Raw genomic sequence first — 22,243 nt, 5'->3', positions numbered from 1 at the left:
TTAAGAAAATGATATTAAAAATGCAATAGTCTCAAAACGTAAAATGGAACGTAATAATTGAATGTGAATTAACGTCGATTGAACAAGTTTTTATTTTTAACGTTTAAAACTTATTCAGTACGACATGTATATTATAAAGTATCACAAATCATTTCCTCTTAGTTTTATCTTGAATGGATATATTCTTTTTTATTGTACTTCATTATTCGGAATCGGATTCCTATAACAGAAAAGCATTTTATTACTTTGTGCTGATATAAACTATATTTATTTCGATACTATATTCAACTGTTTGCCTGTAAATGTTTTATCATTGAATAAGGACGAAATTGTGACACAATATCTGCATGCAATGTGTGTGCACAATCTTTCTATTAATGTAAATATTGTAGATATATTTAAATTTTATTTCATGTAAATACATTTACACACATATCAAGGGTTTTAAGTGTTTTAGAAAAATGTTATAGAGCTACATCTTTAGCACTATATCGTGCTTCTTTATATTATTGTATTATATACATAAAATTTAATCTTCTTACTCTAGATAGGTGAGTCAAATCGCAATATTAAGCTAACAACCATCACAGTTTTAGACAATTGCAGACAAGGAATGGAATTAAAACTTTAAGTTAATGTAGTTTTTAAATTATGATATTCTTTGACTCCATATTATGTAATTATACGTTATTAAAAAAATTAATTTATCAAAGTTTTGAAGTTAATAAGCTTTAGATTTCAGTGATGACCACGTAGGTGAAGATTGATTAAATAATGTTTAAATATTTAACGTATAACATTATGAATGAAAGATTATTATAACTTACCATATATTGCCCTTCTACATAACGACCAGAATTTCTAGAAGTTCTTCTTAATTCTCTTGGTTCTATATTATCTTGACTTCTTCGTCTAAGAAAATATTTTCGTTACAAATAGTTCTAACTTGAAAAATACTTGGATTTATCAAACTTAAGGATTCATTACTTACGACCTCGATTGAATTTGTAATGTCTTAAGTTTATTATCTATGTCTTGAGAAGGACTGGTCGATGCATCTTCAATAATTGCTGATGGAGATGTCTGCATCTGTGTAGCTTCGTTGGTTTCATAAATTCCAGTTGCCCTAGATCCACGAGTTATTGATACTTTATTAACGGCTAATCTGCAATAAAGATTCAAACTAATAATACTACAAAAAAAGCAGATATTCAAATTTATTTTATAAAATTAATTTTTTTAATTAAACAGAAGAAATTTATATTTTTATTTGAATGTATATATTTTGCAAACTTATTTCTTTCAACAAATACGTAAATCTAAATTTGATCTACTTTTGTAACTATGGACAAAAAAATGTGTGAATTTACTCACTGATGTTTCCTTGCACCACGTTTCTTCTTGTGTTTACTGAAAGAAAAAGCTTTTATTGATGGAAATATATTAGAATTAATATTATAAATAAAGGGACAAAAATTTATGTTAAATAACTCTGAAGTTTCACATACATTTCCCATATAATACGAACATATGCATATATTATAAAATTTCGCATCGCGTACATACATATTAATGTGTCTGGTCATTACATTCGAAAAACGATAAATTACTCGAATAAAGTACACAGAATTAACCCAAGTATTAACAAACCAAATACCTAAAAACATTTCTATAATATTGCGGTGATAATAGAGAACGGCGTGTTAAAAAATGTAAAATATAGAAATCCGATATTAAGCAGGAAATGTGAAACGATGGGTTAATTCTGTCACATTTCCTGCAAATTTTAATGAGGAAAAAGCTTTACAAAGTATAATATTACTTATTCGCTATGGATCTAAAATTTTGATAGTAGGATTTGGGAACTCATAGGAGAAGAGGGTTTTATTTTAATTAATATCACATGTTCATTATATCTATCACCAATTTGTATATTATCAATATATAAACAGAATACAAGATATTTTAAACTTACTTGGTTTTAAGTTCTTAGGTTCAATAGAACACACATCGTTCTCTATGTACTTTTTTGTCAGGTGTTCCAAAAATATTATCATTTCATAATATCATTGTTCATTTTTTTATCTTATTTTCCTTACACTAGTTTATAGAAGATGAGTTCTTTAGTAGCCAAATTAGGCACTAAGAATAACAGATTTCATCAATTCCTCACATAACATTTGCTCTTTACATTATTTAGGTATGTGTTTGATACTTAATTTGATATTTTGACAATATTACATATAATTCCTTACACTAGTTTGAAAGTTGATTTTAAAACAGGCACCAAGAATAATAGACCTCATTAATTCCTTATACAATTTTTGCCCCTTATATGATTATAATATATTATAGATTTTGCTAAAAACTAAGTCTTAGCTTGAATAACGATCAGGTAGCCTGCAACAAGCGATTCATAAAAGATTACTACTCATGCAAACACAACAGATTTATAATTTACATAAAGACGCCAATGGCAATAAGTATTTATTAGCACAAGCATGCAATTAAATGATAAATATATAAAGGATAGTGTATTAAAAAAAGTTTTATTCCTAAAAATTTTGGGCTATAAAAAAATATTTGTTTAATAATACACATAAAACAAAACTTAAAATATCAATAAGCTTACAATATATTTATTGCATTCAAAATTATATCACATATATTTTTGCATAAAACACTTTTAAATTAATAAAATTATTTTACAATTTTTTATATTTTACGTTTTTAGAATATCTTTTGCACTTTTAATTCTTAATAGTAATATCTTATTGTACATTTCAATAAAGCATACTATAAAGCAAAATAAATATTAAGTATAATGAGAGAAGAGTATTTATATTAGTAATTAAACTACGCACAAATTTACGCATAGTACGATTTTGGCATTCATTAACACGAGAATGCAACACTAATAATACTGAAAAGAAATGTGCACATTATACACATGTGCATTAATATCTACATAAGCGTGTAAATCTAATAGCTAATTTTGCAATATTTTCTAGAACTAAATACTTGTCATTCATAGCATAACTTGTATTTTAAAAGCAATAAAGCGTGTGTTGCGTATAAGTATACATAGATTTAAATTATAGATTGATTTTATTATGAATTTTTATCGAAAAAAATATTCTACTTCTATAATTATTTTAGTAAATAAAATATAAAAAATATGTTATTCTTTACTAGCTTCATATGAACACCTAACTTACCCGGAAAACTCATGATCAGAACCTTCTTCAGGCTCATCTGCTTCTTCTTCTTCTGCAAACATTTTATATAAATTGTTACAAGTATCGTTAAAAGCTAAAATATTTATTAATATTTCTAATATAGATTATTAAAAATTTCAATTAAGACATAATATATTGATTAACATACCAGCTAAATGATCCTTCTTACGTCTTGTATATGCGCGCTTACTTGTTACTGGAACTTGATCTGTTTCGCCATGTAATAAGCTGTTCCTGTACAAAAGTAAAGGTTGCCAATCCTCTCCCCGTGAGGATGGCATTCCAGCTTGTAATCTTCTGTCAAGGAAATTTAATCTGTGACACAAATGCATATAAAATTAACTAATTAAATAAATATATAATATATACATATGTTATATTATAATTAAATATTAATTAAGATAACAAATTCGTTAAGAAAGAAATATATAAATAAAAAGTTTTGAATAAAGATTATACCTACACGACTCGTTTATCTTGTTTAAGAAGCTTATTCGTAAATTCAGATAAGATTTCAAGAAAGGATAAATTAGGTGGTGGCCCTGTAGGATCTTGTTCGATACCATCTGGTGGTGTAATTGCAAAAAGAACACCTGCTCGATGTAAAGCAGTAATTGCTTCACGATTTTTTACTGCATCTAAGCCAAATGACAAAGCAAATCGTTTTGCGAGTTCCTGAAGATATTAATACATATCTTTATTTCAAAACAGATTTTCTATATATTTTTTGAATTGTAAAATATTGATATATATATGTAAACAAACCTTAATTGCAGTAAATTCCTCACTGTTTCTATTAACTTTGCCTTTCTCTGTTACTATTTCATTATACAAAATATTTAAACTATGTTGCATAGTTAAAGCACAATTTGTTTTATTAATGTCCCTAGCTTTCCCTAATGTAGTTTTGATAATATCACCATAGTCATTATAATATTTTACATAATGTTTAAAGACATCAGCCGCTGCTTTTGTAGGTATCATATTATATACAATTAATTTGCAATAACCAGCCAAAAAATTTCTTCTTTTATGTAGTTCTTCAATCTTTGAATGTTCATCATGTTCATCTACAATTACAATATTTTATGTCAGAAATTAATCTTTGTGAGACAAAAGATGTGTATATTCAATAAATTAATATAGCATACCATCTTCCTCTTCAAAAAATACGTATTCTTGAATAAATCGATTAAGCATGTTTTGCATTGCTTGATCAGGTTCATATACTAACTGATGCATTAAAGGATTAGAATGTGTTGTTAATTGATTACAAAACACTACTAATAAATCGCATATTGTATTATATGCTTCTTCTCTTAAAATAGGTGGAGTAGGCTGAAACAACATTGACAAATACATACAATCGACATATTAAAAACAGTAAAAAATATGAATAAAGTAATTACCGTAGCGTTTACATCACCACTAACAAAATAACGCATTGAACCCATAAAAGAATGCAAACGCTCTTTTAATTGCCGACATTCATCTTCACCTTGATTTCCAGAATCTGCAGCTTCCATAAGATGATTTTGTCCCCATAAAATAGCAAAAAAGCATGCACTTATGCAATACTTAACTGCCTCATGTGGTAAACATCTGTAATAAGATATTTATATACATATATGAATAAAATTCCCAGCAAATATATAATACAAAATATGTAATGGTACTACTTAGATGGATCTTTGGCATCTTCAATGTCCTTATATAAAGAATCCCATATTCCCCACGGATTCATATTGTGACAAGAGTAAAATATGGAAACTTTTTTTAAAGATTGTACAACATTGAAAATTTCATCTTCATCTGGATCTTCATTCCCTTCTATTAAATTTCTATATTCATCAATAGCTTCTTTATATTTATTTACAATGGAATCGATTAACGTTGAGCGTGCTACATCACACCTGAATTGAAACATCAAGTAATAAATATTCTTTCATAAAAACTTCAATATATACCGCCATAAAATTTTACCTGGTAAAAATAGCATGTCCTTCTATACACATATGTTCTAATGTTTTTGCAGCCGTATCTAAAACTTCGGTGTCATGCATTTTTTCCACAATTGTATGAATTTTATTCAACAACGAATCCAAATTTTGCTCTTGTCGAGATTTTGTATAGATATCCAAATCAAAATATTGAGGAATAGCAAGTAAATTTGCGAGTTTTTCCGGATCTGCCCTGTATTTATCAAGCAAAAGCGGTAGTGTTTGTATAAAATGTTCCGTTAACCGTTGTTTATCATCATGAACTTGTTTCATTTCTTTTGCTGATAAAATTTTTCTAGTTGGTCCCCGACCAACTGGAGCTTCACCTATTTTGAAAATTACAGGAGATTTATATTTGTCATACAATTCCATAAAAATACAAGAACACAAAAACTTACCTGTAGCAGCTTGTTTTATACAACAAACCATTAATTCAATCAAAGATGTCTCTTTCTGGTTATCTAAAGCTTCTTCTTCAGGTCCAGCCTCTTCTAATAGTAAATCTGTCATACATTCCCAATCTTTCATCATTTGATTCGTTTCAATTAAAGAATCTACTAAATATGCTCCATGTTCATGAAGTTCGGATTCAATAAAAAATAATACGAGATCTCGAATAAGTGGAGTATTCGGTAAACGCTTCTTTCCACGTTTAGTTTTAACGCCAGCTACTGCTTCATCATCAGGGCGAAATAGACGTTCGTTTAAGAATTCACCGGCTGCTTGTGCAACAGCACGATGGGAGGAATAGACAAGTTCATATACATGTTCACAATCTTTATCAGTAAGAATTTCTCTATGATGTTTTAAAATAGAAATGACAAGTTTAACAGCTTGTACTGCTACATCATACTCTTTATCTAATGTCATTGCAACAATTCTATCTTTAAATTTACTTGTAAAAAGTTCGAGTTTAGTTTTTAATTCTTCTGATGCATATAATGGTTGCAATGCTTGGAGACATTTTAATCGAACTTCACCAACTTTATCATGCAACGTCCAACCTAGAAAATTATAACAAATTTACTTATATTATAAAATGAATATAAGTCCATCATATTAATGTTATACGTTAATATATATTACCTATGTATTTTAAATAAGAATCATCTAAAAAATTTTGATGAAATTTTTTCATCCATACTCCTATTTCTGCCATACAAATGGCGCGAATTTCTGGCAAAGTATCTCTATAGCGATGTACAAATACAGATTTGAACATATATGTAAGCATATTTTTTATCTCATCCATATTTTCTTCAAGTTCTTTTCGTTTGGCCATTAATGATTCTAATCTATCTGCAGCTCTCTTTTCTCTAGCTTTCTGCCTTTCAGCTTCATACTGTCGTTGTGTATTATCCAAATTTATTGATACAGTTAGAGCTACATCTACTAATGCTGTCATGAGTTTCATAGCTATGAAGAATAGCACAACATATTATTAATTTAGTTAATTGATTAATATAAATATAATTTCTTTTATATTTAAATATAAATGTAGCTATATAAGTATGAACATGTATAAAAATATATCTTACCAGCAAGAGTAGCAGTATGCCTAAAAGCTCTTACTTGTGAATCAGAAAGACCAGTTAATAACGAAATTACATTATCCATTAAAAACTGATCATAAATGATTGAATACTGACATTGCCTAACTAAAATTTGGACAAATTCACAGAAATTTGCACGAAATTTTTTCCACTGTTGACCAGTCATTATCAATGGATATTCTCCACTTTCCTATTTTGCAAATTATTATGAATTATATGAGAAAACTATTTATTTATAAAAAATAGATATTAACATACCTCATCAAATTCTTCAGTCATTTTACGAATTATTGCCACATGCTCCATTGTTGCTTGCATCTCAGAAGTAATACGTCCTTTACATCCACTTGCATTAATAAAAAATTGCATTAACATAAGAAGAGCATTTTCTCTATTACTTTTGTATTTTTCTATCCAATCATCAACAATAGTCTACAAAAAAGGTATACGTGTATATATGTATATATAAATATATATATATATATACATAAAAATATCTATCCACGAATTTATTATTTATTATAATTCAAATACTTTTAACAAACTTTTCTTTGAACATGACAGTCAACATACAGTTAATGAAGACCGATTGTTTCTAATGACATAATAGAGACTAGCTTCATCTTCCAAACTATGTGAATGATGTGTTCGCTTCCCTCTTCCACGTCCACTACCTCCTCTTCCTCTACCACTAGTAGTTGGAATGTAATCCGTATCTATCTCTTTATACTTTGGTTGCTGTATAGGTCCTCCTGCAGAAGAATCATTATTTAGAAATAGATAATAAAGAAATATCATTTTGAGTCATACCACGTAATCTTGCACGTGTATTCCTCGTAATTCTCATATTAGTTGGAGTTGCTGGTGTCATAGGTTGTTCAAATTGGGATTGGTTCTCAAAATTTGTCTGTTCCTGATATTGTGGTTGTGATGTACTTGGAGAACTATAGCTTTCGGATGGATAATGTTCAGGGCTAAACAAACAATACATTATAATATACTGTAAATATCTTACATATATATTTTTTTACTAGAAGCATATATATTTAATATTTAAATAATATAACTTACAATTTTTGAATTGAAGTAAACATATTATATAAATTATATTATGATATATAAATTAATGAAGATATTTATATAAAAATGTATTTAAACGTATTTACGTTGAATTATGCATGGATCATGTATTTAAGTTGATTTGCTATTTTCACGTTCCGGGATATGTGTGCCTCACTGATTGTTTGGCACTCTCACCGCTAGGTGTCTATCATTTTCCCGCAAATTCATTTTTATAAAATATAAACTCCAAACTTATGTCCATATCCATTAACCGGTTTGATTCATCTAAACCTAAAAGAGCTCCCATCAAACGTGGAAATTAGGAATGAATTCTTATATTCCTATAGTTTTTCGATGCATTTGATTAAAATGTTGGTTGTCTCGAATAAAATTAAGAACATATTAATAGAATTTGTCAAATAATCCCGCGCATTTTATGAATATAAATAGTTGGTCTTATAATAAACGTAAATATGTACCAGTGAACATAGTCATTTATCAAATGATATGAACAAATGATATGAACAGACCTTTTTAAATTAATTTTTCAGTATATTTATACTCATAAATCTAAATTTTAAATTGAATCCTTATAAAAAACGTCCGTATAAAGAATAAATTTTAAAAAATAGATAAACTATCTAATTTTTATTAGTGCCTATGTAATTGTCTATCTAGTAAACTATCTAATATTATTAGCAGGAAGATATTAAAAATACCTTTGATATTTCTATTAATAATTTATATTTGAAATAATATAATTATAATGTTTTCTACACATATTATGAGAAATTTTATTTTCTGTAATAAATATTGGCATTAGTACTTGCAAGATGTTATCTTAGAGTAACATTTCAATAAGTAAAGAATGAATATATAAAAATTGACCCTCTTTATTTTAATTCAAATTACAAATATGTTCTACGCAAAAACTGACATTGGACCAGTGCCACTGGCAGAAGAGAATCTATTATCACTAGTGAAATAATCCATGGTTAACGGTCTTTGTGTGGGGGATAGGAGGCGTGACTGGAGATAAAGTTATCAAATCACGGCAGAGATCCGTCACAAAATATAAACGAATTTTGAAATAGCACTTCGTTAAGTTTCAACTCTCTAACGTAAGCACTTTCTCTGTGATTTGTCAAAAAATACAATGGATACATATGAAAGTGTATTACTTGTGAAATCTGAAGTCTTTGTATTTAAAATACCGCCAAGGTTAACGAATAGGGGTTATCGGTACGATTGATTCTTTTTGACAGTATTTTCCTCAAAAATATTTCATTTTATAAAACGACAATCTATGCAAAGATGTATTTAAATATGATATTTTGTTCACTGCCATTTAAAAGATCTCATATTTTCTTGCCATTTTAAATACGTTTTTTCTATTAATTTTAGCTGTGACGTTTAATACGTCAGCAAAAGTTATACCGGAAATCGTTAAAAGTATAATATTAGTACTACATCTGGAATACAATATCATAAAGTTTTATAAGATTTAGACTTGTAAAACTTTTAAAGTTATGGAAATCTAATTCCAAATTTTTATGTTACAAAATGTCTGTGTTAAAGATCTCTTTTTTAAATACTAAATATTTATAACATAAAAAATATGCATCTTTTTTAGTTCAATTAAATGTAAATTTATTTATATTAAAATAATATAAAAAATGTTAATTTTGATGTTGACAAATTAATGAGAGTGAATAAATATTTTATTTTTAAATACATATTATATTTTAGAGCAGCTGACTGGAATCTCCAAGAACCTACATGGACTGGACGTATGCGTCTTGTCTCTCAGGGAGACTCAATTACTATTAAATTGGAAGATAAAGTTACTGGGGAATTATTTGCAAAATGTCCAATTAAACAATATCCAGGAATTGCAGTTGAACCAGTTACAGATTCTTCTCGTTATTTTGTTCTAAGAATTCAAGATGATAATGAAAGATCAGCTTTTATTGGTATTGGATTTTTGGATAGATCTGATAGTTTTGATTTAAATGTTGCCCTTCAAGATCATTTTAAATGGCTCAGAAATCAAGAACAAATTGAAAAGGAAAAAGATACACCAAAACAAGAATTAGACCTCAGATTTAAAGAAGGAGAAACAATAAAAATAAACATGAAAATCACTGTAAGGATTTTTTTATAGTATTGGATGTTATAAAAATTTAGATATTAAATTATGTAATGAATTTCAAAGTTCTTATATTTATAATATATAGAAGAAGGATGGTAGTGAAGTTACTGCTAAAACAAAACAGCGTGCCAACACAAACTTGGGTTTACCACCTCCACCAGGTGGTGTAAAAATTGCACCACCACCTGCAAAAACTCCAACGTCATCTCCTGCACACAAACCTGCTCAGAATCAAAATCAACCAAGTTCTGAATGGGGAGAATTTGCAAGTGCATCACAGCAATCTCAAACTCAACAACCACCAACAGTAGGAAATGCCAGTTGGGTTCAATTTTAACTTGCAAGGTGTATTAAAATTTAATATAGCAGTGCTGTAGAATCATAGACTATATATGCATATTGTAATTTGTATATTCACTGTGTGCACATGTATATTAATATGCATGTATGTTGCATATAGATATCTTTTAAGGGTAATTATTGACAAAGATGTTTCTATGTACATGGTGAATAGTAAATCAACTACATATATTTTACTATATTATGATATAGTATTTACATATTTTTTAAATTTATATTTTGATTCAATTACAAAATGAATTATATCAAAAGGAGTTTCACTTGAATTAATGAAATATTCTGTTTAAGAATTAACTAAAATTCTTCAATGGAACTTATTTACTGAAATTAGTATGTTTTTATAAAACATTAAGATAGACTAAAAAGTTCACACGGATATTTAATTTCTCTTCTTTTCTTCTTCACAAATGTTAGAAGATGTACATATTATATCTCTGATTTAAACAAATTATATAAAGTGTGTGAAATACTCATATTTTTTATATAAATAGTTAACAAATAAGTTTATTGTCTTGTACAAATTGAAAAGGGAGGTAGTTTGAACTATAAGCAATGTATTAAGTGATTAAAGAATAATAAGAATACGTTTATGATATCAAATATAAAATTTTGCTAATAACAAAGACGTTTATCAGTAGTACAGTATTAAATACAAAATACACTGAAACTATTTCTGGTATTGTCTATTGCATGGATACATTCTTTGTGAAAACCCTTAAAGGAATATGAATTAAATTATAGTATATAGTTTTAATTAATATTAATTTACGGTATTTGTACATAAAGCAGGAATTGTGCAAATGTACGGCCTAATTTTCTAGATTATATTTCGATTTTTTTTCACTAATAATCTACAAAATGATATTTCACATTATTGTGCTATCACGTAGTTGTTATGAAATATGTAAGATCTTTATATTACATACTTTTATTTTTAAAAGTGACACTAAAATTTTATCTCATATTAATGCTATCGATATAAATTTTGTTTGAACATTTTTGTTGGCCAAATATAAATTTAGAAACAATCTGAAGAAATTATATACTAAAGTGAATTATTTTAGAATAAAAGAGAAAATTATTGTTTTACATCTAAAAATATTGTTGTATAAAACTCAGAAAATATTATACTAAATGAACGAGAAGTTAATATATATTCGGAATAATAAAAAATAAATTTAGTAGATATTTTTATTTGCAGAAGTAAAAGAACTTCATTGTTTCATGTATATATTAAAAATTATTATTTAAAGATGATATTAAATTATATTTGTAAATTATTCACAGATAAAAAAAAAGTTCGTTAGACCTTGTGAGTAGGTACATAAAATGATTACTTATATATTCTAATATTACTGTATATTGTAAATGATGCTAAGTAATATTGTTAATAATACCTATGTTAATATTTAACGTAACAACAAAAATATTTTATAATTCCGTAAATGACATTCCATTCTTAGTCATGAAAATATTTTAATATTAAATCACGTGCGCATATGTGTGTATATAGTTACACAGTGTGTATATAGTTATAGTTTAAAAAGTTTGCACTCGAATATGTAGTCGTTAACGCTATTTTTCTTTTTGTAGTAAATGAAAAATGGTGTTGCTTTTTATTGTATATTTTCATTTATAATTATAATAAATTGCATAATTATTAATATATTAAATAATTATTAAAAATCATATTACAAATAATACTTCGTAGTTAGATAAATGATAATAGTAGCTGAAATTTTCTTCTATCACAAGGTTATTCATTTTTTTTTAATAATCAACAACGTTTATTACGAGAAACATTAAGTCGTAAACTGCGCATAGCCATAGCGCGACTAAAGTGACGTTGAACTGGACGTTGAAATTGTCCATTAACTAGACTAGAATCTTCATCACACTCTACACTGCTTAAAACTACTAACAGTACTCCAAGTACCTGCAACATAAATGTATTGGAAGTTCTTTCAATATATTATGAATAACAATTATTTATATTTTTTTAACGTAAAATGCACTAATGAAGCAATACAATGATATATTTTTTATCTTACATACCAGACATATTATTATCAGTAATGTATAGATATGTATGCTTGCAGCCGGAATTGATTCTACCTCTCTTAAAGCTTCTGCTGCTTCAGAGAGGTCTGGTTTTAATTCTAAAGCATGTCGTAAATGTACAGCTGCTTCTTGATAATGACCATATGCCTACAAACAAAATAATAAACATTGTAGTGATAAATTATGTCTTGATAATATTTCAAAACAAATTTAAATAATATTGTATTATAAATAATAATCAAATAGAATATATATTTAAATGCACTGTGATTATATGAAACAGATTATATTTCTACAACTTTCAATTACCTTAAATATTTGACCAAGTGTAAGATATTGTTCCCAAGCATTACGATCTGGAGGTTGTAATTCCAAAGAACGTCTTGCTAAATATGTTGCATCATCCAAATATTGTTGAACTAATAATACTCGAGCTAAATTTAACAAAACTTCTGCATTATGTGGTGATACAGCAAGCGCTCTTCGAAAGCATTCAATTGATCTTTGTGCATCACCTTTTATACGCCAAAAATTTCCTATTTGATTGTAAAGTTGGACAGATTTTGGTTTCTACAACAAATTGGATAAAGTATATATATATACAGCTTTGCACTAGGTCTCCCTATTTGTTTATTTATAAACAAAGTATTCTGTAATAATCGTACCTCTCTTTTTGCTTTCATTAAGCGTTTCTCTAACAGATCAATGTCAACATCCATAGTCTTGCCACCATTCTTCTTAAACATGAGTGCTACGTTAGGTTCTGGAACCAGTGGATGCTTATCTCTATTTGCAACACCAAGCAAGTTGTCATAATAAGTGAAATTGACAGGCTTTCCACAGTCTAGAATTATATCCTCACATTGTTGACCAGAAGAGCACATGACTTGCTCGTTTGACAGTTGAGATGATAGAGGGAAAGATTCAGTAGCATTTGGTGTATCCTTCAACACGTATGACGAGAATCGTCTGCCAAGGGGACCAAAGTTAGGGCTTTTTTAACGCTGAAAGAACAGTAAGCCACACACAAATACTAACTACAGGAAGAAACAGAAAATTGCATCAGGTTATTTATAATAATTATTAGGGACAAAATCTAAAATATAAGAATAATGATAATAATTAAAATATACAAGTATATAAAAAGATTTATATATATAAAAATATGTTTATATAATTTTTTTTTAAATCAACTAATTACAGATTCTTATATATTTTATGTATTCATACTTTTTCATACAGTTTAAATATTTAGTTTTGTACTTTTTTGAAAATATGACAGGTGAAACATACACTATAATAATAAATTGGATACTGATAATTATATAAAACATGCAAAACATGCAATGTAATATAGAAAACAATGTCAAATATCAACTACAATGTTTTGGTTAAAATCTCATTGATATTGTTACATGTGTGCTAAACATTGATATAAGTTACATTAAATAAATACAAAAATGGAACAAAAGCTTTTATCCCTGAGGAATATATCCTTTCAGACCTTTAAATATTGTTCAACTAAATAGAATGTTATTATAAAAGTGTGCATCATTCTATTGTAAGAATACTATAGGTATTATGTATACAAAAAAATCATAAAACATCAAATCTTAATATAATTTATTCCGGGTATTTATAAATTCTTGAATTATATATTTGAAAAATACAAGTTCAATATATACATATAATCCAGTTTATTTCAAAAGGTACTAAAAGTATCAATTTGACATTCTGAAACAAGATATATGACATAGCTCTTACCCAAGATGAACCAAACTCCTGTGATTTCTTACCGTTCATGGTTTCCAGAAACAACACTTTTACAATCTTGGCAATAGGGTTGTATCTTCTCGTATTTTTCAGAAATAGCTGTTCTACTCCAACTGTGTCCATTTCCGATACTAATGCTGCTCGCCAGGATATCGAGGATAGGATCATCCTCAACTGTGCTCACGAAGTCTGTTGTTTTGACGACTTTGTCAGCACTGAGCCTCCAAGAGGTTCTTGAGTTCGTTAGTTTCGCTTGCAGTATCAGAAAACAAAAAAGATAGCCGACGACACGACCGTCAACCCCAATAACTTGCATTCTCTCACTTCACAAAAACCGATCAAACACGTTTCGGATCTATATAAAATCGTCTGCTTTCACTACGGAAAGATAATTTAGATTTTCATCCAGATGACTCTATTCTTTAGGGATTATTGAACTAATTGCCAACAGTTATTTTCACTACTATAATTTCCCCAGAAATTTTAGATTAGTTTATTTAATTTTTCAAATAGAATTGAATGTCGATATTTACATCCCCTAAAAAAATAATAAACTATCTAAAAATTTATATATTATTATAATTGATAGAATAATAAATATATTAAATATAAATTTATATAAATAAAATAATAGTTATTTTTGAATTAAGGAATAATTAGATGTAAATAAACAGAAATAATTGATGACGTACGATTTTGTTATGAAGTATACAGTATCAGTTTAGATTTATTGTAATTTCTCAAGTGTGTTTTAAGTGCAGTTTGCGTCTGAATGAAACGAGATTTTTTTAGGCAACTGTACTACAACTCTTAGTGGATCCTTTCGCAAAAACAGAACGCGAGTTTCATTTCCATATTTTTTGTGAAAATATGGAGAATGAGAACGGTACAAATAACATTGGAAATGATACACAATATGTAAAAATTTGTGAACAGAAAACATGTTTCAATACAGATAAAAAGTTATCAGAATTACATCCAAATTTGAGTAAACATCAGCTGAAGAAAGTAAAAAAAAGGGAAAAATGGTTGACACGAAAGGTTGAACGAAGGTTTTTATTTCTCTTTAATAAATTAAAGAATTATGTGATTTTACAATGTATTCGATAATTTCGCTATATAAGGGGATACAAAATTTATTAAATTATATCAAATTACATTTGACAATAATGTTATTAGGTAAAAGTTATTTTAATTTCATAGATTACGTGAGCGAGAAAAAACAAGACAGAAACGAGCATTCGCTCGTGCAAATAATATAGATCTTGGACCATCCAGGAAAGCTTTAAAGAAAAGTACAATGGCAGATAGCAGTTGTAAAATTGGGATAACAGTCGATTTATCTTTCGATGATTTAATGATTGATAAGGATATTGCAAAGTTAACTAAACAAATACTAAGGTGTTATACTTTGAATAGACGAGCTATTGCACCAATGCAATTTTCCCTTACTAGTTTTAATGGGAAGTCAAAAGCTGATATGCAAAAGCACAATGGATATGAACATTGGGATGTATGTTATTTTAATGATATTATAATAAGTTTAGAAAGATAAAAATTGTTAAGTATGATTAAGATAATTTATATCTTAACTTTTATGGAATCTAATCTAATATGGAAATAATTTAAATGTTTGATTTAAAGTTAACAACCTGTATATAATATATAATAATGTATAGGTAAAATTTCATGCAGAACCTTATTTGGATGTTTATCCAAAGGAAAAAATTATATATCTTACTAGTGAATCAGAAAATATTATTACGCAGTTAAAATGTGATTATGTGTACGTTATAGGTGGTCTTGTTGATCATAACAGTCATAAGGTAAGCTAAGGTTTATAACCAAAATTAAATGAGTTCATATAAATTTCTTATACAATACTTATGTTTTAGGGTCTCTGTCATAAATTAGCTATACAAGCTGGTATAACACATGGCAGATTACCTCTAGATAAATTCTTAAGTATGAAAGCAAGGAAAGTTTTGACTGTTGATCATGGTATGTCTGATATACAGCTAAATTCATTAATTAGCATATAAAATTTATGTATATATATACACAAACCTTTTTAGTGTTTGAAATTTTACTTAGAGTCAGTGAAGGAAAAACATGGCAGGAAGCATTTCTACAAGTTTTACCAGAAAGGAAGAATGCACAATTAATTGTACCATTAGAAAACAATAAAGATACATTACATATTTATAATGACAAGGAAGACATTTTTCAGGCAAATGATAAAATAGAATCAAATGTTAAAATTAATGAATTTGAAAACATGAATAATGTGTGTACATAACAAAAATATGTTGTAAATAAAAAAGTAAATGTAATATTGTAGTATATGTACTCTGTTTTATTTTTTATCAATTATTTTATTATCGTAGTATATTTTATAAAAGATACATATATATACACGAGTTGATGTACACATATGTAAATTATTATAAATAAAAAATACATAAATTCAAATGTACTAATAAAAAGAGACAAATTTTTTTTCTAAGAAATTAGACATTAAGTACATTAAGTGTAGATGTGGGATACAAGCTAGAAATAGAGTAACACAAATTACAAAGCATCAATACACATGATCTAAATAAATTAAAGATATCTGCTTTTATTTAAGGTAATTTAACAGATTCACTTTAAATATGATATCTCTAATGCAAAATAAAAATGTGGAGGTAAAACAAAAAATTGTTACACTAAAAAAGATGAATTAATTTTTCTCAAATTTTGCAAGAAAATTTCAAAAATATTCTATATTTATGTAAAATTTACACATACATATATCATTTACACTAATTATTTTTGATTGACCCGGAGTTATAAGAATAAATTAGATTTGTATAAAATTAAGTTTTATATTATTCTAGCTTTATTATTGTATTATTACTTCAAATATTATAATTTTATACTTTGTATGACATAATAGAGTTATCATGACTGGAAAATAACTTTCAATATTTAGAAATTGTTTTTTTTTTAAATCATATATTCCTCAAAACACGAAACTTTTCAATAATGATTTATCATTTAATAATTTCTAATGTTCACTGTTTGTCCACATTAAAGTTCATTCTTATACTTTATGAATAAAATATTACTTATGAAATACAGTTAAATGCTTTTTGCAAAATTTGGGCAAAATTAACAATAAATTTAAAAATTTGATATTAATTTTTCACCTATCAATTCTATCAATAAAATTGTCTACATATGTGGTATTTTTAATAGCAACCTTATACCAAAATATGTGTAACTAATTTGAAGATAGAGAATATATGCTATTTTGTAATTTAATTTAGACCTTATTATACGGAAATTCTCTTTGTTTGTTAAAAAATTATTTTAAATATTCTTTTTAATAAATTTATGACTAATTCTTTAAGTTTTAAATAGAGTTTTAATGTGAGATTTTTGTAATGAATAAAATATATTATTGATGCATACATATTATTTACATTCTATTTAATACCTACAGCTGTTTTGCAAAAATTAAATTATGTAATTGATTTGAAACACAAAACAATATTTCAATATTTATGCAGTAGAAAAAATTGATTCCTGATAGATAAAATCATTTTTACATGTCATTTTTATAATATCAAAAACGGAGTAAATATTTACTATGATAATATTTATCTATTTTCTACCTGCTGCACAATGGATATTGTAGTTTCTAATTTCTTAATTATAATTCGCAGGTAACTATTTTCTGTGTGTGATACATATATACAAAACCATTTTTGGCCATGAAGGTCAAAGCGACATTGAAATTGACAATCGTTATTTGCTCATCTCTATCTCTTTCCCTCAAAGTTTTTTGACAATTGATCTCTTATATATATATACATCAAAAATCGTATATCTTCAAAAATAAAAATTAAGATAATTCTCTCTGTTGCACATAATATGTACAATTTCATGAATATACTTTAGTATAAGTATACATCAATGTAACTATTGAGAAGCTATCATTTGCACGACATAAGAATATCTAAATTTTACTGATAAATTTTTTAGTTTTTATAAATTTAAAGAAGTAATTTGTATCATTTCTGTAGTAACAAAAATAATATCCTTTTAGCTTATCCAAAACTGTGTTATGTTAGATTTGCACAAATATTTGTAAATAAGCAAATAGCTAAAATTATAATAAAATAATTATTTTACTTAATCGTTATCCAAAGTCACCTCTCAACTTAATCCTATTCTGCATAATAACTTCACAGCTCATGTATCAGTTATTTTCATGCAACGTCTAAATTATCAATATCTTGACCATCAATTATTTCAAATTCGCTACCACTTTCATCACTATGAATAACTAGTTTACTTGATATTGGTTCAAGTTCTGCTTCTTCTTCAGAAGATGATCCTTTTTCAAAATGGCCACTTTGAAATTTAATACCATCCACATCAGTTTCTTCAGCACTAAGGTCTAATTCAGAAACTTCTACACCATCAGTACTTCCATCTTCATGTGATGGTATCTTAAGACCCAGAAGATCTTCATCAATAAGAAACTCTATAATCAAAAAATTCTTTTTAATAAGATTTGATAAAAACAGGTATTTATTAAATAGCTATGAAATAGCTCTTTAAATAAATAATATTTAACAATACTAGTATTGAATAATTAGTTATACCATTTTGAGCATCAGACAATACACTTGTCGGTGTTGGAGATTGATCCCCTGATTCTCCAGCTCTTGTAAGAACTTGAAGATTGTCTTCAGTTACTGCTGGTAAAAATTCTTCAATTTCACTATCCCACTCTATAATAAAATGAAAATAATAACATTTAGAATTATCATATACAGAATTAACATTATACTCATTATTAGCTCTTGCTATTAATAAAAATAAAATTTTTTATATTTGACATTATATTAATCACCTTTTTGTACTACCATTTTGCTAGGTAACTTCAACAGTAATGGAGGTCCAAGTAAAATGCTCATACATATTGTATATGTAAGAAGTATACCATTTATAGTACGACCAATAATCCATAGGCCCAAAGAAAGAGAGCATACTGCAGTACAAAACTGAAATCATTTTCAATATTTAGAGTTAATTTTATAGTTATAGTGTAGTCATACTACACTATATATATATTGTAGATATAGTGTAGTCAAAATAAATATATATTAGTTAAATATATTTTACTATTTCTATATTATAAAATATATTTATAAATAAATCATTACCACCCCTGGTTGCTCTTTCCTTAACTGTTTCAACCAATGAATTGCAGATTTTATTATTTTTCCTATTTTTTCAATCTGTTCTGCTTTTGCATAGGAGCTATAAATACATTTTAATTGAATTAACTGTATATATAAGATAATTATAAGTATATGAGCATAATGTTTTGGAAACTTTAACACATACGCAGCTGTGTCCAATGCTTTATTCTCCTTCTGAACATGAGCTTCCAGGGTACTATAACAGAGCACAGTGAATAGTGCAGCACTACTAGCTGCAGCAAACCCTCGAATTTCTAATACAATAATACCCCTGAAAAATGTATAAAAATTTAATACCTTTTAAAACTTTTTTGTATAGATATATGATTAAATATTTTTTAATTTTCAAAAATATATAATTATGAAATTATTTCTAATTTTTTCTATTCACAGTTTCATTATAAAGTGTATAAATAATTAAATATATAATCAATCATAATTACGAAATAAATATTGCATTTATATGTAATATGGACTGGTCGATTTTCAATCAGACGTTACTTTTTTAATTGTCAACACCTACTGCCATCTAGAATAGTGCTGTAGATCCGGTGGGAAAATACGCAGAAAACATGCAATTCATTCAACAAAGCAAATATGAATGTCACGAAGAAATATAATCGTGGAGAAAGAGATTTTAGAATGTACTACTCGGAACTGCGGAAACCCATCAATGACCGCTTATCTCAACTTGTTTTTGTAACATGCATAAAAAAACATCATATAGTTGACGTTATTTGTACCCTTTTATGAAGAAACACGTACAAAAAAAGATGTAAAGTATCAGAATGCTTAAACAGTGACACTGTTATTTACTACTAACAAGTTAAATGCCGAAACACGCACACTTTTACAAACCTTGACCTAGAAGATAAATTACATCGAAGACGTTTAGAAACAGCTGAACGCCTTGCAATAACTTCTACTAATGCGCATAAAATTTTTATTAAGTGTCACTATAGTAAGCTTGTTTACTAGAAAAAGAAAAACATTACAGAGCTTTACGTATAACGAGAAAAAACACGCGTTATATATACTGATTCTTCGGCATTGTGTTAAATGTTACAAGGTTCTTTATTTTGTAATCTAGCTGAAATGAAAATTTAACTTTACAATGAAAAAGCGTGTATCGGTACAGTAGTAATCAAATTTCGCGAAATCACGCATAACATCATATCTTAGTAGTGACGCATATGATATTACAATGCTATACGGACTTACCAAAACAGTATATTGAATATGATGAGGACGGAGATACTGTTCACAGAATTTTCCCACAGAAGGATACTCTCCAAAATGCTACAAAGTCGGCTAGAGGCTTCGAAATTGCACCCGACATTCCGATACCGTTCATCCTCGATAGTTTTATGTTCGTCCTCCGCTTCACTTGCATCATGAGGTGTTGCGTTCCTCATCCATCGAAAATAACATGCCACTCTCGAAAGCAGTTCCATGACAGTTCCAGGTCGACGTTGACTGCTTTTGTCGTCCTAATTTTTGTACTCCTTTGGCATGGTACACCCTCGGAAGACTGTGCGGGAGTATTTTTAGCGCGTGACAACGAGAGTAAGACTTTTGAGAACGAACGAGCAACCGCGGGGGTTTCTTCTGCTTTGCATCGAAGAACAGAGTGAGAAAGAAAGAAAGACTGAGAAAGAAGGAGATAACCTGATAAGACAGAGAAGAAAGAACGGAAAGCGAGAAAGATAGAAATGAATATAAACGAAAGGATGGATTAAGACTATGACTATGACCACGGCTGATACAGTACAAACGAGTGCAACGTGAATGAGTCAGAGAAAGAGAGAGAAAGGGAGGAGAGAAAGAGATAGATAGAGAGAGGGGAAAAGAAAGAGAGAAAGAACAAAGTAAGGGAAAGAAACACAAATGAGAAAGAGACGAAATATATATAAGAACTGAGTGTATACCCTCGCGGTACTTTACAATCGTTCTTGTTAATTTTATGAATATGTACCTTTTTCTTAATCACACGTTTTGTCTTTTTTCGTATCTCTCTAGAAGCACTAGTTCATGGCTAGTTAATGTAACGTGCTACTGATACGACGTACGTACGCCCTCAAGCGTTATTTCACGTACCCTACCTTCACCTACCAGCTCCAACACGTGACTGTGAGACACGAGACGTGGTTGCACCGCGTACAAACGGCAGGAAACGCAGCAATGAAATTTCAAAATTTTAGTCATTCCGCTAATATTTGATACAACACTGCATTTTATATAATATTAAAAATTTGATTCTTAATTTATACTAGAATAGTTAATATCTAATTTATGAAATAAAAAATGATACATTTTATAATTAGGAAGATTAGAAAGAATTACACCGGAAGCTTAAAAAGTCATCTAATCACGAAACTTGTATATATATATATATATATACAATAAGATTCATATTATTTTATATCCTAATTACAAAATTCATTCAATTGTAATTTATATCTACTGTATTCAATAGTCAGACTTCTTTAAAGTTTTTATCTTATTATTTCTATAAAGATTATACAAAATTTCTATAAACTTATATATTTTTTAAAGTAAATTTAATTTCATTGTTGTTCTATATAAATTCACGTTATACTTATCTAGCAATTTTATCACTTAATATATTTATAATATAAAATTAATATATTTATAATATAAAATATTTAAACGATATATCTGTATATATATGTATGTACATAAGCGTATGATATTGTATGCACTAATATTCTTTTAAAATGGCAATTTAACCCTTTTTCTTTCTCTTTCTTTTTATAAAATTATT

At 27.5% G+C, this 22,243-nt stretch overlaps 5 protein-coding genes across 11 annotated transcripts; 2 read left to right on the top strand and 3 right to left on the bottom strand.

The window, feature by feature from the left end:
- Positions 1 to 68: 68 nt before the first annotated feature.
- LOC117231246 (cohesin subunit SA-1) lies at positions 69 to 8,039 on the bottom strand. Of its 4 annotated transcripts, none has more exons than XM_033489500.1 (19): positions 7,864 to 8,039; positions 7,603 to 7,766; positions 7,366 to 7,544; positions 7,051 to 7,224; positions 6,778 to 6,982; positions 6,326 to 6,655; positions 5,638 to 6,243; positions 5,223 to 5,565; positions 4,919 to 5,152; positions 4,649 to 4,841; positions 4,391 to 4,577; positions 4,005 to 4,309; positions 3,703 to 3,914; positions 3,388 to 3,554; positions 3,219 to 3,270; positions 1,375 to 1,410; positions 992 to 1,126; positions 828 to 912; positions 69 to 220 (listed from the first exon to the last, which is right to left on the bottom strand). In XM_033489500.1, exons 1-19 carry the CDS (start codon positions 7,884 to 7,886, stop codon positions 203 to 205), a joined length of 3,648 nt encoding a protein of 1,215 aa, XP_033345391.1. In that variant the 5' UTR covers positions 7,887 to 8,039; the 3' UTR covers positions 69 to 202. The 4 variants fall into 4 exon arrangements, with proteins under 4 accessions (XP_033345391.1, XP_033345390.1, XP_033345389.1 ...); XM_033489499.1 differs by having other exon boundaries at positions 992 to 1,165; positions 7,864 to 8,038; XM_033489498.1 differs by having other exon boundaries at positions 69 to 912; positions 992 to 1,165; positions 7,864 to 7,886.
- Positions 8,040 to 8,823: 784 nt separating this feature from the next.
- Positions 8,824 to 11,362, top strand: LOC117231208 (NECAP-like protein CG9132). Of its 2 annotated transcripts, none has more exons than XM_033489405.1 (3): positions 8,824 to 8,975; positions 9,604 to 10,000; positions 10,092 to 11,362. In XM_033489405.1, exons 2-3 carry the CDS (start codon positions 9,647 to 9,649, stop codon positions 10,341 to 10,343), a joined length of 606 nt encoding a protein of 201 aa, XP_033345296.1. In that variant the 5' UTR covers positions 8,824 to 8,975; positions 9,604 to 9,646; the 3' UTR covers positions 10,344 to 11,362. The 2 variants fall into 2 exon arrangements, with proteins under 2 accessions (XP_033345296.1, XP_033345294.1); XM_033489403.1 differs by having other exon boundaries at positions 8,836 to 9,096.
- Positions 11,363 to 12,129: 767 nt separating this feature from the next.
- Positions 12,130 to 14,623, bottom strand: LOC117231205. The gene is made up of 5 exons (XM_033489398.1): positions 14,224 to 14,623; positions 13,093 to 13,396; positions 12,737 to 12,997; positions 12,422 to 12,574; positions 12,130 to 12,302 (listed from the first exon to the last, which is right to left on the bottom strand). The coding sequence occupies exons 1-5, from the start codon at positions 14,514 to 14,516 to the stop codon at positions 12,144 to 12,146; spliced, it is 1,170 nt and encodes a 389-aa protein (XP_033345289.1). The 5' UTR covers positions 14,517 to 14,623; the 3' UTR covers positions 12,130 to 12,143.
- Positions 14,624 to 14,859: 236 nt separating this feature from the next.
- On the top strand, positions 14,860 to 16,874 carry LOC117231207 (tRNA methyltransferase 10 homolog A). Of its 2 annotated transcripts, none has more exons than XM_033489401.1 (5): positions 14,860 to 15,252; positions 15,404 to 15,713; positions 15,880 to 16,026; positions 16,096 to 16,201; positions 16,276 to 16,874. In XM_033489401.1, exons 1-5 carry the CDS (start codon positions 15,071 to 15,073, stop codon positions 16,497 to 16,499), a joined length of 969 nt encoding a protein of 322 aa, XP_033345292.1. In that variant the 5' UTR covers positions 14,860 to 15,070; the 3' UTR covers positions 16,500 to 16,874. The 2 variants fall into 2 exon arrangements, with proteins under 2 accessions (XP_033345292.1, XP_033345293.1); XM_033489402.1 differs by having other exon boundaries at positions 16,295 to 16,465.
- Positions 16,875 to 17,098: 224 nt separating this feature from the next.
- On the bottom strand, positions 17,099 to 21,570 carry LOC117231206. 2 transcript variants are annotated; one of them, XM_033489399.1, is made up of 7 exons: positions 21,434 to 21,570; positions 20,680 to 20,989; positions 19,604 to 19,729; positions 19,420 to 19,516; positions 19,107 to 19,257; positions 18,856 to 18,984; positions 18,442 to 18,734 (listed from the first exon to the last, which is right to left on the bottom strand). In XM_033489399.1, the coding sequence occupies exons 2-7, from the start codon at positions 20,910 to 20,912 to the stop codon at positions 18,457 to 18,459; spliced, it is 1,014 nt and encodes a 337-aa protein (XP_033345290.1). In that variant the 5' UTR covers positions 20,913 to 20,989; positions 21,434 to 21,570; the 3' UTR covers positions 18,442 to 18,456. The 2 variants fall into 2 exon arrangements, with proteins under 2 accessions (XP_033345291.1, XP_033345290.1); XM_033489400.1 differs by lacking the exon at positions 21,434 to 21,570 and having other exon boundaries at positions 17,099 to 18,734; positions 20,680 to 20,912.
- Positions 21,571 to 22,243: the final 673 nt, after the last annotated feature.

The sequence above is a fragment of the Bombus vosnesenskii genome, unplaced genomic scaffold (assembly GCF_011952255.1).
Source record: "Bombus vosnesenskii isolate JDL3184/JDL3185 unplaced genomic scaffold, Bvos_JDL3184-5_v1.1 scf7180000013272, whole genome shotgun sequence".
Classification (NCBI taxonomy): domain Eukaryota; kingdom Metazoa; phylum Arthropoda; class Insecta; order Hymenoptera; family Apidae; genus Bombus; species Bombus vosnesenskii.
Note: the sequence above shows the minus strand (reverse complement) of the source record. Positions and strands in the feature narration are given on the sequence as shown.

Coding starts and splice junctions, on each gene's coding strand:
- LOC117231246 (XM_033489498.1), bottom strand. CDS start 7,886: ATGTTTACTTCAATTCAAAAATT. Junction 6,244..6,325: donor TTCTTATTTAAAATACATAG/GTAATATATATT, acceptor ATAATTTTCTAG/GTTGGACGTTGCATGATAAA. Junction 4,842..4,918: donor GATGCCAAAGATCCATCTAA/GTAGTACCATTA, acceptor ATCTTATTACAG/ATGTTTACCACATGAGGCAG.
- LOC117231208 (XM_033489403.1), top strand. CDS start 9,011: ATGGATACATATGAAAGTGTATTACTTGTGAAATCTGAAGTCTTTGTA. Junction 9,097..9,603: donor TTAACGAATAGGGGTTATCG/GTACGATTGATT, acceptor ATTATATTTTAG/AGCAGCTGACTGGAATCTCC. Junction 10,001..10,091: donor AAATAAACATGAAAATCACT/GTAAGGATTTTT, acceptor TATAATATATAG/AAGAAGGATGGTAGTGAAGT.
- LOC117231205 (XM_033489398.1), bottom strand. CDS start 14,516: ATGCAAGTTATTGGGGTTGACGGTCGTGTCGTCGGCTATCTTTTTTGT. Junction 13,397..14,223: donor GTTTCTGGAAACCATGAACG/GTAAGAAATCAC, acceptor TCCCCTTGGCAG/ACGATTCTCGTCATACGTGT. Junction 12,575..12,736: donor CACTTGGTCAAATATTTAAG/GTAATTGAAAGT, acceptor TTTTGTTTGTAG/GCATATGGTCATTATCAAGA.
- LOC117231207 (XM_033489401.1), top strand. CDS start 15,071: ATGGAGAATGAGAACGGTACAAATAACATTGGAAATGATACACAATAT. Junction 15,253..15,403: donor ACACGAAAGGTTGAACGAAG/GTTTTTATTTCT, acceptor TTAATTTCATAG/ATTACGTGAGCGAGAAAAAA. Junction 16,202..16,275: donor AGTTTTGACTGTTGATCATG/GTATGTCTGATA, acceptor AAACCTTTTTAG/TGTTTGAAATTTTACTTAGA.
- LOC117231206 (XM_033489399.1), bottom strand. CDS start 20,912: ATGGAACTGCTTTCGAGAGTGGCATGTTATTTTCGATGGATGAGGAAC. Junction 19,730..20,679: donor ATATTCAATATACTGTTTTG/GTAAGTCCGTAT, acceptor TACATTTTTCAG/GGGTATTATTGTATTAGAAA. Junction 19,517..19,603: donor AAAGCATTGGACACAGCTGC/GTATGTGTTAAA, acceptor ATGTATTTATAG/CTCCTATGCAAAAGCAGAAC.